Below are 16,226 nucleotides of genomic sequence, written 5' to 3'. Positions count from 1 at the left end.
CTGTCTCCCAAGTGCTGGGATTAAAGGCGTGCGCCACCACTGTCCGGCCAAATTTTCTTTTTGTAAAGGTCTCATAAACATTTGGGATTAAAGGCATGTTCTACTATGCCAGGTTCAACTGATTATGAAATGAGGTCATGACTCCTGTCCTTTTCAGGACTCCTACCTACTTTAAAGGTACCTTTCCTCACAGTAGTTACTAATTTTTTTAAAAAAAATTACATGTATTATGAACACATGTACATGTGTGGCGGTGTCAAGATGTACTTACGGAGGGCAAGGGGCAACTTGAGGGAGCACATCCTCTCAACCATCCATGGAGCCAGCCTCCACCTCACCCTCACAGGGCCTCACTACAGCAAACTGGAATACTACAGGTAGACCAGGCTAACCTCAAATTGAGAGATCCTTCTGCCTTTTCCTTCAGAGTGCTGGTATTAAGGGCATGTCCCACTATGTCTGGAGGCCCTCAACTCCACCCCCTTGAGACAAACCTAGCTGATGTTGCCCAAGGCAGCCCTGAACTCACAGCAGCCATGCCTCAGCCTTTCCGTGCTGGAATTACAGGTGTGCACACCTTATTGAAACTTCTAAAATTTTTTACTTATGTCCTTTAATTTTTTTTTTCCTACGCCAAGAGCAAACACAGCTAAAGAATCTGTCAGGGTCCTTAACTTGTGGCCAGTAGAAAGGTGTAGGATGATGGCAGGCCACTTTGCCAATCCAGAAATATCAAATAATCCGATTAGCTGAGATACAAATAAGGCAACAGACTATTTAATGTGGTGTAAAATACATCAGTTATCAAGTCCCTGGCTGTTGTGAATACCAAAAGTAGACTGGGAAGGGGAAAGAGAAAAAAAAAGGGTATCAGCTCAACTTCAAACAAGTGTGGGTGGTAAAGGAAAGCAGTCACAGGGACAGAGGCGGTCCTCCTTTCCCAGGCTGGGCAAGGGCAGTCAGATGCCTGGTGATCCACCCATGCTATTAAGGTGGGAGGGGGTCTGGAACAACGTTCAGTAGGCCACAGCCCCGCCACTGACACCTGGGCAGCCCCCAGTGGGACTAACGCGATGGGGATTAGGAAGTGTTAAATAACCATCTTTACAGAAACAACATTCTTACAGAAAGTGCCCAAGCTCTGTCCATGGTCCAAAAGCCTCATAGAAAATGACGAAGAATGGGGCCGACATGGCGTACATGAAGCTCTCACCTGGATAAGGACCTAAATATTGTTTGTATAGCCAAGGGCCCTGGGCTCTAAGCCATACCCACTGTGGTCCTCTAGAGAAAAAACTAACAATCTAAGAAACCAGCACAGCACTTGGTCCTAAAGTGAGGTCATGTGCAAGGGACTTGCCCATGTGAGGAAGGCAGTGGCCTGCTCACGGACGGGCCACCTCCCTGCAGCTGGCCCAGGCTCCTGGGCTGACTTTGGAAAGCAGAGCAGCTGCAGTGACTGTTTATATTTGGTCAGTGGAGAGGAGAAAGGAAGAGATTACCATCTACGTATCGTCCTGGCTGCCTACAAGTGGATGGAGCCAACAGCCAAGGTTCTACTGACAAACTGTAGCCTCCCAGCCTGCCACACTGAGACCCGACAGCTGTAACCCTGCACACGCTTTAAGAGGTAGCTGAAGTGAGGCAAGCCAACGTATGTGGACCACAGAAGGCCCTTCCATTTCCAAGGAGGCAGAAAGATGCCTTACCCTTACATCTCTGTGGCCTGGGGAGCCCCATGGGTTAACAGGTCAGATTTCAGCTTGGAATACGGGCTGGGAGGCCTTACTGGAACAGGAATACTACTATGATTTCCAAGAGATAAGACCTTGGGAGAGATTCCACAGGACAACAGATCCCAGCTGGAGATGGCAAAGCAGCCTCAATACTCTCACAGCTGTGGGGTAGCAAGTATTTGGAATGGTAGAGCCCATGACATGGGGAAGGGGTCATTTGTAATTTCTGGATTTAGACACATGATTGTTAGCACGTGATGTTGTCTCCCAGCCTTTTCCTTTTTGGTTTTCCGACAAGGGGTCGGTCCTGCTTCCTAGCTCTGAGAGTTCTGGGGCTACAGGAATACACCACATACCCAGCTCAATGTCTAATGTATGTGAGGCCTTAGAGGCTAGTTAGGAAAGATGAAGAAACTTGCAGGATAATGCAATAGTTAAAATACAGTAAGAAGTAAATACCCAACCTCAGTGTATAATCCACTTAGCTTATGGAAGTGGAGCCTCAGCTTCCAAGACAGTTACTCCGGAAAGCTGCTGTGGAAACTGGCCACAGCCCAACAGGTGAATAACAAGAACTTCAGCAAGGCTGCGCAGCCGACAGTGACATCGAGGGGAATGGGGAGGGAAAGACAACTCCCTGCAGCTATTTTGGTTCCTGGGATGTGTGTTCTTGACCTACCAGTCAGCTTAGGCAGAAGTGAAATCCCAAGAACTCACTTTTTGGCCAAGAAGGTGCTAGGAAATGGCACATGGATAAGTCTTCAAAAACTGCTCCTGAGTTGGAGGTAAGGGGGTAGGAAAAAACCAAAACAAAACCCATAAGCCAAGGGGCATGCAGACCTGGGGCCCAGCAAAGGCTGCATGGAGAAGTGGTGGGAATCAGTGGGTGCCACCTAGGCTGAAGCCCATAGGCAAGCTTGTGGCAAAGCCATTGGAAGCCTCTTTCTGTCTCTGAAATATCTCACCTTCCCAAGCAGGATACCTTGGCACTTACATGGCCAAGAACCCTGACAGGGCCGCTCCGAGTGGGCACTGGCACCTTCGGACCACTGTTAAGAGTTTCCCTCCTCCTTCCTTCAAAGCTCTTTAATACAAATGCTTATGCAAAACAAGCAAACAAAACCCTCCCAAAAGAATCCTTTGGGTGACATTTGTCAATTATTTGTGCAGGCTAGAGGCACCTGTGAATGATAAGGCTACTGAGAACTGAGAAGCAACACTGGCCTGGACCTGGCACTACCAGAGGGAAGTGGGCCTGAGGGGATTCCCTCCCACACAGCCACACCATCCACTTGTGTTCCCAGACTCTGCCAGGGACACCATCCCCAGGTTAAGAGAAGCAATGGAACCTCTAGGGGAGTGACAAGAGCCCAAACTGCCCATGTTTCTGCTTATAAAGAAGAAGAGTCCAGGCTGGGATGTTTTCACTTGTCACGAGCTCTGAAAAGGGCCAAGAGGGGTCTGAGCCTCAGAGCTGGGTAGGAAAATATTGGAGTCATCTGACTCGCCAGCTTATTGTGATGGCAGCTACAGATGACATCATCTAAGACTCTTTAGTTTACAGAGTCACCAACGTCATCTGCACACCCAACCGTGGTGAGACCCACAGCACACCTACAGGTGTGAACTATGAACTGCATGAGGTTTGCACACCTGCCCCAGCCATGTAAGACTAACCCACAAAATATAAAATTGCAAAGTGTCCGATGCCCTCCAGGTCAGAACACCCAGGCGTCAGCACGAGGCTGCTCAGTGTGGAAGCCTTGCATGGACCAGGCCTGACTGGGCTGCTGCTCCCTTCCCAGCATGCCCAAGCACCATGATCTCTAGGCAGTGACAGAGGTGGGCTCTCCAGGCCCTGTTTGCCCTGCTGTTTCTGTGCTCAGTGTTCCAGGGCAGCCGGGGACGTCTGTAGCCCTTGGTGAGTTGGATGGTTGAGCCCCAGGACTCTCAACACCTTGTTCCTTGGAGGCAGTGGCAGCCTCCGGCCTCCGCTCAGAGCCAATGTCAGTGAGGGAGCCCTGGCCCCCGGCAGTCAGGTCCTGTACCCTCTTGTTGAGGTCGTTGCGCTCTGTCTGCAGTGCTCGGCACAGCTTCTCCAGCCGCTGGATTTTCACCTGTAGGCCTTCCAGCTCTTTGTCCCGGAGGGTTTTCTAGGTAGAAAAATGAAGCATTCAGTGAGACATTCACTTCCTCAAGTTTGGGCAGCTTAAACCCAAAAGCTGGACCTTGTAGTAACAGCCCTAGCTTAGGGTCTGACTTTGGTGTCAGAGGATGTATTACTCTACTTATCTATCAGATGACCTAGACATACCAAGTGCACCTTCAAAATGTCAACTGTTCAACAGGACTACTGACCAATCTCAGGTCTCAAAAATTGTGTAGAGATTTATAAAAAGCCTCAAAAAAGGTTCACTTAGATAAATGCTCCTGGGAAGGCAGCTACAGTTCGTTGTGTCAGTGACTGACTGAAGTCCATGGCCACCCACCTCTTCAGCCATCTCCAGCAGAGCCTTGTTGCTGCTCTCCCACCGGGATCGATACATAGTGGTTTCTTTCTCTAGCTTCTTGATCTTCTTTGTCATCTGTTACAGCACAGACAAAAAGAGAAGATCAGAGGTGAACGATCTTCAAGTCTGTGCCAACGGGGAGCCTCAAGTTGAGCTGAGCCCTGAGGGGCTGACAAGACAGCTTATGAATAAGGAGGTACTTGCGGCCAAGCCTAACAATGAGTTCCACGCCCCAAACCCACAGAATCAACTCCTGTAAACTGTCCTTCAGACCTTCATATGCATTCTGTGCTATCTGCATGCCCCATACCATACACACCCACCCACAAGATTGCTTAAAAATATGCATGGTGCCTTTATCCCAGCACTCTGGAGGTAGAGGCAAGGTAGATATTTATGAGTTCAAGACTAGCCTGGTCTACACAGGGAAACCAGGACTACATAGAGACCACATCTCTAAAGGAAAAAAAAAAAAAAAAAAAAAAAAAAAAAGCAAAGCTACCACTGAAGCCTAGTAGTAGAATGCATATTCTCTATTTTAAATTCCAGCATGAATTAAGAAATCAAACCAAATTCTATTATAATAGAAAAACAAAGAGAAACTGTCCCCTCTGGGAGGAGGAGAGGGAGCTGTGGCCCCTTTTAACCACATCTTTTTGTTTTTTAAGACAAGGTTTCTCTGTGTAGCCCTGGAACTCACTCTGTAGACCAGGCTGGCCTCAAACTCAGAAATCCACCTGCCTCTGCCTCCCAAGTGCTGGGATTAAAGGCGTGCACCACCACCACCCGGCAACCACCTCTTCTTGATATATAGAGTTCCTGTAGATCTGCCAAGGGCAGCTCAGTTCTGAAGAAAGTGGGCAGAGCCTCTGAACCAGGCTGAGGTTACCTTTTCCATCTCCTGTTTGAACGTGGTAAACACTTCACTGCTTTTGGAAAGTGTGTTCTGGAACTCCTCGAACTTCTCCGTGTACAGGGCGAGCTGGGTGAGAAGCACAGAAGACAGATGAGGCGGCACACAGACATAGGCCACTCTACTGAGACAGCACTTCCTAATAACACAAGCAAAGCTGTGTTCCAACACGAGACTCCTGGAAAGTAAGCCTTGGGAAGACGTCAGCATGTGGAGACACTGGGCTCATACCAAACCAAACCAAACTAAACCAAACCATGCACTGATGGGGCTGAAGGGATGGCCAGCAGTTAAGATCACTGGCTGATCTTCCAGAGGACCTGGGTTCAATTCCCAGCATTTCGACGGAGGCCACAACTGTCTGTAACTCTTCTGACCTCTAAAGGCACCAACAATGCAAGTGGGACACAGATAAACATCCATGCAACCCCTCATATGCATAATAATAAAGGAAAACTAACAGAAACTGAGCTAAGCATGCATGCCTCTGGAGTCAGAAGACTTGTCATAAATTCAAGGCCAACCCAAGCCTGGTCTACAAGGTGAGTATCTGGGTTAGCTAGAGCCAGGGCTAAAACTCAGAGACCTTTTCTTCAAATGACAACAACAAAACAACCAAACAATGCCTGTTGTTTTTGTTTTGCCTGGCATGGTGGCACACGCCTACTTTTAATCCCATAGGAGGCAAAGGCAGGCAAATCTCAAGGCCAGCCTGATCTACAAACCAAGTTTCAGGACAGCCAGGGCTACACAGAGAAACCCTGTCTTGGGGGAAACAAAACACATATAAATGAAAGACTTGGCCGACAGCACCATGCCAGCTGGCACAAAGCCAGCCTAAGCTGACAGTCCTGTCTTCATCCCCTTGTGAAAGCCTCTTGGACACTACAGGTCAGGCTCCTGTCTCACCTGCTGCTTTAAGTGGGTCTCCTGCTGTTTCATCAGCTCACACATCCTCTGGGACTCCACTGCTTCTTTCAGGAGCTATTGCAAGACAGGACCCCAGAACCTGTCAGAACCCTGGGGGTGTTTGGCCTTCTTTAGCCATAAGCACTGGACCCACTGAGGCTACCTGTTCTCAGACTGCTGTCTGGACAGGCAATTACTGGATTGGGCAGACAAAACCTTTCCCATCCATAAGAACTAGACTGAGCTAAGCCAGAACCCAGCCCACTTCCCTCTAGCCCCCACCGCCTGAGCCTCACAAACTCCTTCTCCCGCTGGTGCCGCTCCTCTGCCTCCTTCAGCATCTCCTGGGCCTGCTGGAGCTTGGCATCCACAAGCTGCTGCTGCAGGTCCTTGTGTTTGAAGACTTTGTCAATGTGCTGTAGAAAAGGTATTAATGGGGTCTGCTTGTCAGGAGTTCCCTTTCAAGAAAGCCCCAACTCTAGGAAACAAGGTACTTCATGCAGTCTCATTCTGACCCAGTGTCCTTGGGAAGTCTCCTTCCTAACCTCCACAGGTCTGATGTGGAGCTAGGACGAGGACATACATCCATTCTAGAACTGAATATTCTACAGATGCCTGGTTCAGACACCAGAGCCCTGGGGGGCAAACCTCTTCTTTCCATTTCAGTTCCTCAGCTACGAGTTGCATCTTTTGAAGGAAGAGCAACAGGCCTGCAGTCACTGCCCCGGCCCCTGGCACTCACTCCAGCCTTACAAGCTGCTGGCCGTGACCACCTTGCCCTCACCTCCTCACGGAGCTCGTACTGCTCAATCAGCTTCTTGAGCCTCTCAGCTAGCTCCATGTTCTCCTGGCGCAGCTTGCAGTTTCGCTCATTATGCTGTTCCATCTGCAGCTGAATGTCATTTAGTGTCACCTGGAAGTGTGACGTCACCTCTTTGCGCTTCTCCTCCTCCTCACGGGCTCGCTGCACACCTTCTTCCTGAAGAGAGAAGCCAGTCCTGGAACTGTCACCCAAAGCTCCCACCTAGCCTTGCACAAAGCTCCCTCAACTAGTTCCACAGCCCAGTCTTTGCCAATGGCGCTCCAGGTCCCTAGGGAGCACCTAGGCTGCAGGATATCATACAATGGGGTTTCCTAATGTGCCCCTGTAAATCATGTGTTATCAAGTAGACTTTCCCTAGAAATATGCAGCATTCATGCTAAGTGAAACAGCTGGGCCTTCTCAATTCTTGTTCCCAGACTCTAGATAAAGGATTTCTGCTTGTTTCCATTTTGTATTCCTGTTTTAATGTCCTTTAATTGCTCCTGTTCCTCACAGAGAACAAGATAATAAAATGTAGTAATATTCAGGACTGGAAGAGTGGTGAAGAACATTTTTAATAGGGTTAGGGTTATATTGCCCACTTTGGCCCTACATATGTCTAGGCACCAGTGTTTTTTTTTTTTAAACATGTATTTGGTTTTTTGTTTTTTTTAAACATGTATTTGTTTTATGTATGTATATTTATTTTATGTATATGAGTACACTGTCTTCATGCACACTAGGAGAGCCACCATGTGACTGCTGGGAATTGAACTAAGGACCTCTGGAAGAGCAGCCAGGCCATCTCTCCAGCTGAGCAAGCTTGTCAAGAGTACTGTACACATAGAGGTACCATCGTCAATTTTTCTTTATCTTATTTTCTATCTTTTAAAGAGAGTAGTGAATCTCTTGACTGGAGTTAGACATCTGTGAGCTGCTGTATGTGTGGTGGGAACTGGAGCGTTTCCTCTAGAAAAGCAGCCTGTGCTGTGACCACTGGGTTATCTGTGCTCTAGAAAAGCAGCCTGTGCTGTGACCACTGGGTTATCTGTGCTCTAGAAAAGCAGCCTGTGCTGTGACCGCTGGGCTGTCTGTGCTCTAGAAAAGCAGCCTGTGCTGTAATTGCTGGGCTGTCTGTGCTCTAGAAAAGCAGCCTGTGCTATAATCGCTGGGCTGTCTGTGCTCTAGAAAAGCAGCCTGTGCTGTGACCACTGGGCTGTCTGTGCTCTAGAAAAGCAGCCTGTGCTGTGACCACTGGGCTGTCTGTGCTCTAGAAAAGCAGCCTGTGCTGTAATCGCTGGGCTGTCTGTGCAGCCACTGCTTGCCATTTTTTTCTTTTTTCTTTTATTTCTGTATGTCTCTGTGAATGTTTGTCACATGTATGTGGCTGCCCAGAAGTTAGATGAGAGAGAGCATCAGATGGTTTGTGGACAGACAAATGTGGGTGTAGGAACAGAAATTGGAGCCTCTGGAAGACTACTAGGTGTTGTTAACCATTCAGCCATCTCTTAGCCATCCATACTTTACTGAGGTACACTACCTAGCCCAGCTCTGTACACGGGGGACAGGGATCCAGATTCTAGTCCTTATGCTGGCAATGGTAAGCCCTCTCTTGACTGATCCATTTCCCCCACTTGGATCCTAAGGTTCCACAAAGGTTTATTTTGCAGAGGACTCTGGAACCTATTGTGATTCTACTGGGGTGGAACCTCAAGAGACAGGTCTGCTGCAAGTGCTCTCTTGAGCAGTTCTGCTGCACCGCATATCCTCGACACACACTGTGCTGTTCTCCTCAGCACAGACCTCCAAAGCCAACAGTCCCCCAACTCACGGACTAGAGCTTCTAAAGTGGGAGTCAAGACAAACCTCTGTTTTAAGAAGCTCAGTGTTTGTAGAGAGGGAAAGCTGACTAGGGCAGCAGGAGACTGTTATCTAATGGAGAAAGATTCTGGCTGCCACACTGTCATAGGAGTCACAGTTGCTCTGGCTGCCACAGGGCACTCCCGGCATGCCAGTCACAGGAGTCACAGTTGTTCTTGGTGCCACACTGGGTCCTCTGGGCACTGAGATATACCATACCTACACTGCTTTTTTTTTTTTTTTTCCCCTAAGTGAATCTTCCTAATCCAGGATGGCCTAGAACTCACTGTATAGCAAACTACAGTTGTTTCTAAGAAAGAAGCCCACAAGGTCCAGTGAATCCTGACTGGCCTACCTTTAGGGACCGGTTGTGTCGCTGCAGCTCTCGGCACAGGCTCTCAAGCTTGCTTCGGGCCAGGACAGCCTTGCTATGCTCACCACGCAGATGGTCCTTCTCCTGCACCAGCTGAGTCTGCTTCTTCTGCAAGAGCTTCATCTGCTTCTGTGAGTTCCGGTGCTCTTCCAGCTGAGAACAGGAGGTGTAAGTGTCTGTCTGCAGGGCACTATTACTCAGAAATTCCTAAGCTAGTCACTACTCACTCTCCCACCCCAGTCCCAACAGCTCAAACAAGAGCATGCTCACACCAAAGGACTGGGGCGCCACATGCTCCTCCAGGTAACTCTGCAGATGAACCAAAGCTTTCTTGGGGAAATAATAATGAATAATCACAAAGACCAAGAAAGTCAACCATCAGATCCCACCTCTATCCCAGTTGACTCCACTGGACAATCCCATGGTCCAGACTGTTGGATACCCACATCCTATCAGATAACTAATCTACATGCAACCAGTTCACAAGCTTGTCAGCACGGATTCCTTTCTCAGCACACAGTGCTTTTTCCAACAACTGCTTATTTGGGGGGTGGGATACAGGGGTTGACAACAAGGTTTCTATGTGTAGCCCTTGTTATCCTTGAACTCACAGAAATCCTGTCTTTTCTGTGCCTCTGCCCGCCAGAGCCAGAATTAAAGGCGTGTGCCACCACTGCCCAGATACAAGTACTATTCTTATTTGTGGCTTCTTCCTCTTCATTTGTGGTTTTGTTTTGTTTTTTTTTTTTTTTTTGAGACATAGTTTCTCTATGTAGCCTTGGCTGTCCTGGAACTTACTTTGCAGATCAGGCTGGCCTCAAATGGCTATTACTAATAGAAAGTCCTTCTAATTCTCTTGACTACACAGTTCTGAGCCCCTTCCACAGACCTACTCCTTTCTAGCTTCCCTCCTGCCCCCTGAGTATATCCAGCCTTGGGTAACAGAAATGCAACCCAAGTAAACGATTATAATCTTCTTGTGGCCACATCACAAAGTGAAAGGTAGAAAATTAATCTTTGTTTTTCTGAGACAAGGTAATGCTAGGTGACCCATACTGTCCTTAAACTAAAAAGACTAGGACTGACCCCAAATTCATGGTGACTCTCCAGCCTCAGTCTGGAGATTACAAGTACGTGTGCCACTATGCTCTAACTCTGAAATCTGATTTTGTTTTGAAGGTGTTGAATAATTTACCCAGACTAGCCCAGCACTCTATCAATAAGCTATACCACCTGCTTAAAATATTTGCATTTCAACAGGAAAGTAAAATAATTAATTTCAGATATTTTACATTTTTATCTTAGCTCTTTAAAACCTGATGAAGCTCTCACATCTTAGCAGATACAAATCAGACTAGCCATACACCAACTGGGGAGAGGCTGTTGTCTTGGTCAGCACGGGTCTAACTCTATCACTCCAGGCCAGGCTCGTGATAGGCTTCTTCACATCCCTGTCTGTATTTATGGTCCTCGGTCTCTCCGCCTACCACGCTTGCAACTACTGACCCTTCACTCTTTTCTCCTGCCTGACTCACCTTTTACCCGTCTTATCCTTTTACCCCAGTAAAGCCCTTTTCTCTTACGCTGCACTAGTACTGAAGCAACCCTGCTTCAAGAGTCTTCCTTTAAAATTAGATACCAACCCTTGGAAGACTCCCACCTGCCCAGAAAGGCCACCACCGTCTCCTATGATCTATACCCCTTTCCAAGATAACTGTTTATCTCCTCTGTATATCTTCCCATCCCAGATATTGTCATCATTCTTGTTTCCCTGGAAACCCAGAAGAAACCAGAGGACTACCAGTACAAGCTTCCTGCCCATCGTCTGACTGGATTTGTCTTCTTCGCTTACAGACTGTCGGCTCCATCACTGGTGGAGCACCTCTCCTTGTGTGTTAGGCCTTAGCGCTCTCCTGTATTCATAAGTTACCCCAGGAGCTCAGCTCCTCCTCCCATGTAGCAGCAGTACTCTCCTAGTTAGAGCCTCCAGAAATGGACTTTATCTTTTCTGTTTTTCTTTCTGGAACTATGTAGACTCACTATGCATGTAGACTGTCCTGGAACTCACTCTGTAGACCAGGATGGCCTTCAACTCAAAAGATCCACCTGGCTCTGGTTCCCAAGTGCTGGTAAAGAAGGTGTGCACCACTCTACTCAGTCTCTTGGTGTTTTGCTTGGATCTGTGCCTACGCTACACCCGTGTGCCTGATACTCTCAGATTTCCCAGAACTATACAGATGGGTGTGAGCTACCATGTGGGTGCTTAGAATCAAACCCAGGTCCTTTGGCAGAGCAGTCACTGTTTTGAAACACTGAGCTACCTCACCAGCCCCTCCTCTACTCCTCTCTCTGTTATCTCTCCACCCACAATCCACTCAACACTTTTACAATGAGAGAGGTGGCAAGACCACACTAAGCATTTCTTTTTCAAGACAAGGTCATGTAGTACAGGCTGGCCTTGAATTCCTGACCCTCCAGGAATTAACCTATGTACCACCATGCCTTGGTTTTTCTCATGATGCAACATGGAGGTTATTACCTTGTCAAGAATTGAACCTGGGGGGGGGGGGGGCTGGAGAGATTGCTCAGAGGTTAAGAGCATTGACTTCTCTTCCAAAGGTCCTGAGTTCAATTCCCAGCAACCACATGGTGGCTCACAACCATCTGTAAAGGGATCTGATGCTTTCTTCTGGTCTGTCTGAGAACAGCTACAGTGTAGTCATATACCTAAATAAATAGTTCTAAAAAAAAAAAAAAAATTGAACCTGAACTGGATCAAGCTCTAGAGCTAAGTGCTAACTTTCACTTCACTCAGGATAAGAGCTAAGGAGGTAAAAGAACAAGTGCCATCCCAAAGCTGACAAATCAGGAGGCCAAACACTTTGGGGAGATGCATGTAGAAACACACAAAGATACAACTACACAATATCCCGGACCAACACCAGAATTCTATACCCGAAATCATTGGGAATTTTACTTACAAAGTTTCTCCTCTTACTGACTGGAAACTAACTTCTCATTTAACAGAGGTGGGAGAATTTTTTAAAAAGTTAATAGAAATTAAGCCAATATGAGTTCCTGTACCCCAACCCCTACCCTAGGTAGCCTGCTGACTTTCCAAAGGCAGGGAGGGGGACTGACCAGCTCAGCATACTTCTTGCATAGTGCAGCCAGCTTCTCCTCTGGGGTACTCAGTGTGTTCAGCGTCTGCATCAGCAAGGTGATCTCCTTCCCTGAAAAGCACGGGAGGTGAAGACAACCCCACTTCCTGAGGGTTCCCTTCAGGCCCAAACCTACACTTCTGAGTGCTAAGGCAGTTTTCCTGCTACACTGGTGCTTCATAAAGAATTACAAGCAGCTCAATCCTGCAGCTTCAATGCACATTACTACTGTGATGTGCTGTTAACAGATGCTCACTAAGTGAACAGATCAGTCTCTTTGGTAAGCACTGCCAGGGAGAGGAAAACCTATTTGAAGACATTAAGAATAGGAGAAAGGGAAGTCTATCAATAAACCCAGCGCTACTGTCTGATGTCTCTTGAGAAACTAGCCAAACTCCTGTCAACAGACATAGTCAGCCACACACCCACACACGAAACAGAGAGGGTCTTGCTATGTAGCCCAAGCTGGCTTTGAACTCACTCTTCCTGCCTCTGTTTCTCCTAGTCCCCCACTAGAGGCATATACTACCACGTTCGGTTTGCATGAGACTCTAAGTTCATATTTTCATATTATCCCACCACTCCTGTCAAAGGACTGCCATTGCTCTGTCTTTTATTTGTTTGAGATTAGGTTTCATTACGCAGCTGGCTGGTCTGGCACTTGAGATCCACTTGTGCCCACTTCTCAGGTGCTTCGATTAAAGGTGTATGCCACCATGCCTGGCTGCCACTGCCTTTATCTCAGCCAGGAAGCCTTAAAATTGTCTCCCTTGGGTTCCACTGTACTCAGTCAGCATAGACCAGGTTCCTGAACTGTCAGGCCCAAGAGATTAGCATGGAGATGACAAATCCAACCAATGGATGACTTTGCTGGGTTTCTATTATTCTGGTTCCCAATCATTCAGCTGGTCAGATGAGAGTGGGGGACGAACCAGGTAGGAGTCAGTTTTTCAGATCAAGAAGGCTCTTTCTTGATTCTGAAGAGGTCTGTGGCTTAACTGGTTCATGTTGATAATTGATATTTCAACCTTGGTGTAGCCTAATTCTATTGCTGTAGAAACAGGGAAACTAAGGTCCAGGAGTGGAGAATAATCGTGCCCAGCAGCAGGTTAAAAGTGGTGCTGGGAGCACTTAGGCCTCCTGTTCTCCTCAGTGAGAAAGCTGGCTGGATTCCTGCCTCCATCTGCTGCCAATGCCAGGAGGACTTGCACAAGTCAGTGATCGGAACAGCTCAATGCTATGACCCTGTCGTCAACTAAACTGGGGGGGGGGGGGGATGTACTGTCTTGAAAAGCAGATTCCTTTGAGTCCTGACTGAGCAGGCTATCCCATGAAATGACAGGTCTTAACTCCCTCCCCTCAGCAGTAGGTCCCCTCTCTCACCCAGACCCTTGGCTTTCTTCTTCTCTTGTGGCCTTCGATGGTCTCTGTCTCCAGCCTCATCGCTTGCTCGGATCTCTTCTGTGCCAGGCTCCCCCTTAGAGGTCTCTTTCTCGCCATTGACTACTGGAATACCTGGTTCAGGCTCCCCATTCCTGGCTGTATAGGTTCGGGACTTCTCCGTGTCTTCTGGCTCAGTGGGTTCACCCTGTGCTCCCTCCTCAGCTGGACCTCCCTGATTGTTGTCCACACAGTATGTACTCAGAATGTCTTCCAACTGCCGGCTCAGCTCCTCAGAGACGTCACAGAGGACCCCAGAAGGAGCTGCTTTAGCTCGAGCCCCTATGGCAAGAAAGAGGAAGACACAGAATGGAAGTTCGGCGGTTACACCACTTGCTTGGATCTTCTTTTTCTTTAAGCCCAGATAAATACACTAATGTGGGTTAAATGCTGTTTTATTTATTTGTTCGGTTGAGACAGGCTCTCTCTACAGGGCCCTGCCTGTCTTGGAACTCACTATGCAGACAAGGCTGATCTCAAACTCACAGAGACCTGCCTGTGTGTCTGCCTCCTGAGTTCTGGAAACAAAGGTGAGTGCCACTATGCCTGGCCTCAATTTAATTTTTTTAAACCCTAAATCTACTTACTTATAAAACGATACAATTATTTCTAACATCCAAACATACTTGTGATGACCATAAAAGACAACTGTGTAAAGCAACCCTGCAAGAGGGGTGGCTGGCGTGTCACAGAAGCTCTACCTCATTAAGGACAATTACCCACCACTGGCAAGTGTTTTCTGGGAATATGACTTTGCTTACGGGGCGCCTCATTTGATTGTCATTTGGTTTAAACCAGTCAGAGCATGCTCCCAAGGTTCCATTCCAGGGCTAAGAGTGGGAAGCTTCATCACCTCCCCAGGAAACACAGGATCACACAGAATAGGCATTGTTTCATTCTATAGTTCCTCCTTCTTGGGTAAACACTGGCCTCAGACCAGAAACTCCTCCCTCTGCCCACTGGAAAAGCAGAGCTGGCACACACCCTCGGTCTTCCCAGGAGCCTGGCTTGTGGAACCTTCAGCTTCCGCCGCAGGAGCTGTCTGTCTGGGTCGTCCATGGGCTCCCTCCGGTCCTGCTTCCCGTTGCCCCGGGCTGCTCTTCGGGTTGGAGTGTTTGGCAGGCCCATTCTTTTTGTCTTGGTTCTTCATTGTGATCTGCAAGGCCAGAAAAGGGGCAGATCCTTTAAGGACACAGTTGCTATTTTCTTTCTAGACTTGAGAATTCTTCACAACCTAGATAAGAAATCCCAAAATCTGACCCTCGAAGATTCAAACAAACTGGTCGGCCTTCGCCCGAGACTTCTCGGTCCCGTGCAAGGTTTGCGAGAAGCTGGCCCTGAAGAGAGTAAGGGAAGGAAGAGGCCTCCTTTCTCCCGAATGCCACTTCTCAGCACCACACGGCTACCTCTCGGCAGCCAGAGCGCGGGATTGGCTCAGAGCCGCAGACTGACGTGGCGGGATGCTCCAGTCCCGACCGACCCCCCGCCCCACCAGGTCCCACGTGGGACTCCCGTGTGCGCGCGCGCGCGCGAGCATACAAGACACCCACACCCCACGCGCCCTCGAGAATGAAGTACGCATGCGCAATACGGCGGCAGGCCGCCCCCCCCCCAACACCCCCAGCCATCGAATTAGTTGTTTCTCTGAGGCCAACGCATCCTGGGACACAGACCCACTGAAGAGCTCGTCCCATGTACAGCCCATAGTCATACTTAACCGCGGACGTCCGACGGCGCCCACCTCTCTGGCCGAGCACCGGAAACCTGGGTAACTGCTGCCAGCAGGACCGCCCTCTCCTGCAGCAGCCAATCAACAGCAAACGCTGGCGCGGAGCTTGCTGGGAAAAAAGAAGTAAAGGCGGCCTTGGAGGTGGGAGTGGGAAAAACTACGAGTCCCTTCATGCCTCGCGGCGGAGCACAGCTCCCGAGATGCAACCGAAAAGCATAAGAGCCAAATACCCTGAGGGTCCGAAATTATGTCATTCGGTCTAGAGATTTTGTCAGCCTCCTTTCTAGTGCAGAAGTTATAATTGATTCTTAAACTTTGGCAATCTGGTATTTTTTTTTTCATTCACTCTTCCGTTAGTCACTTATGAACAAGTATGACTGTCTAGAACCTCTGAGGTCTCAGAAGAGGGATAGAAGGGTAAACTGAATTAGATTTTTATCCAACACCTAAACCACTAATTTGTTATGTGTCTGGCATTATTTTCCCCCCTCTATTCCAACAGAAGGTTTGTAATAAGTAAAACTTACTGTGGTTTCCCCTTATATCCAATAGCTTGGTCCTCATAACTACTTGGAGAAAGTACAGAATACTCATTGACCTGGGAAATATAGGACAGTACGGAAAAGGCTAATTTCAAAACAAAACAAAACAACTAGTTCCCTAGGTCTGGCTAGGTTTTGGTTATAAACTTGTTATGTTCATTAGCCATGTAGTGTTGAAATTACTGTTGACTAAATGCTGCAGTCTCAGAGGCTAGAGTCAGGCTATGGGGTAGAGCACGTTGCAAATTGTG

General features: G+C 48.2%; 1 protein-coding gene and 1 long non-coding RNA gene across 6 annotated transcripts; one reads left to right on the top strand and one right to left on the bottom strand.

Annotated features, from left to right (window-relative positions):
* Nucleotides 1-761: 761 nt before the first annotated feature.
* Txlna (taxilin alpha) lies at nt 762-15,535 on the bottom strand. 5 transcript variants are annotated; one of them, XM_034503009.2, is made up of 11 exons: nt 15,446-15,535; nt 14,689-14,860; nt 13,648-13,986; nt 12,245-12,336; nt 9,086-9,256; nt 6,853-7,047; nt 6,365-6,484; nt 6,069-6,143; nt 5,136-5,228; nt 4,226-4,321; nt 762-3,889 (listed from the first exon to the last, which is right to left on the bottom strand). In XM_034503009.2, the coding sequence occupies exons 2-11, from the start codon at nt 14,852-14,854 to the stop codon at nt 3,563-3,565; spliced, it is 1,674 nt and encodes a 557-aa protein (XP_034358900.1). In that variant the 5' UTR covers nt 14,855-14,860; nt 15,446-15,535; the 3' UTR covers nt 762-3,562. The 5 variants fall into 5 exon arrangements, with proteins under 5 accessions (XP_034358900.1, XP_034358899.1, XP_034358903.1 ...); XM_034503008.2 differs by having other exon boundaries at nt 15,418-15,526; XM_034503012.2 differs by having other exon boundaries at nt 15,423-15,489.
* On the top strand, nt 5,225-9,122 carry LOC143442342 (uncharacterized). The gene is made up of 3 exons (XR_013110442.1): nt 5,225-5,701; nt 7,614-7,719; nt 8,983-9,122. It is a non-coding gene; the product is annotated as an uncharacterized LOC143442342 (long non-coding RNA).
* Nucleotides 15,536-16,226: the final 691 nt, after the last annotated feature.

The sequence above is a fragment of the Arvicanthis niloticus genome, chromosome 5 (assembly GCF_011762505.2).
Source record: "Arvicanthis niloticus isolate mArvNil1 chromosome 5, mArvNil1.pat.X, whole genome shotgun sequence".
Taxonomy (NCBI): domain Eukaryota; kingdom Metazoa; phylum Chordata; class Mammalia; order Rodentia; family Muridae; genus Arvicanthis; species Arvicanthis niloticus.
Note: the sequence above shows the minus strand (reverse complement) of the source record. Positions and strands in the feature narration are given on the sequence as shown.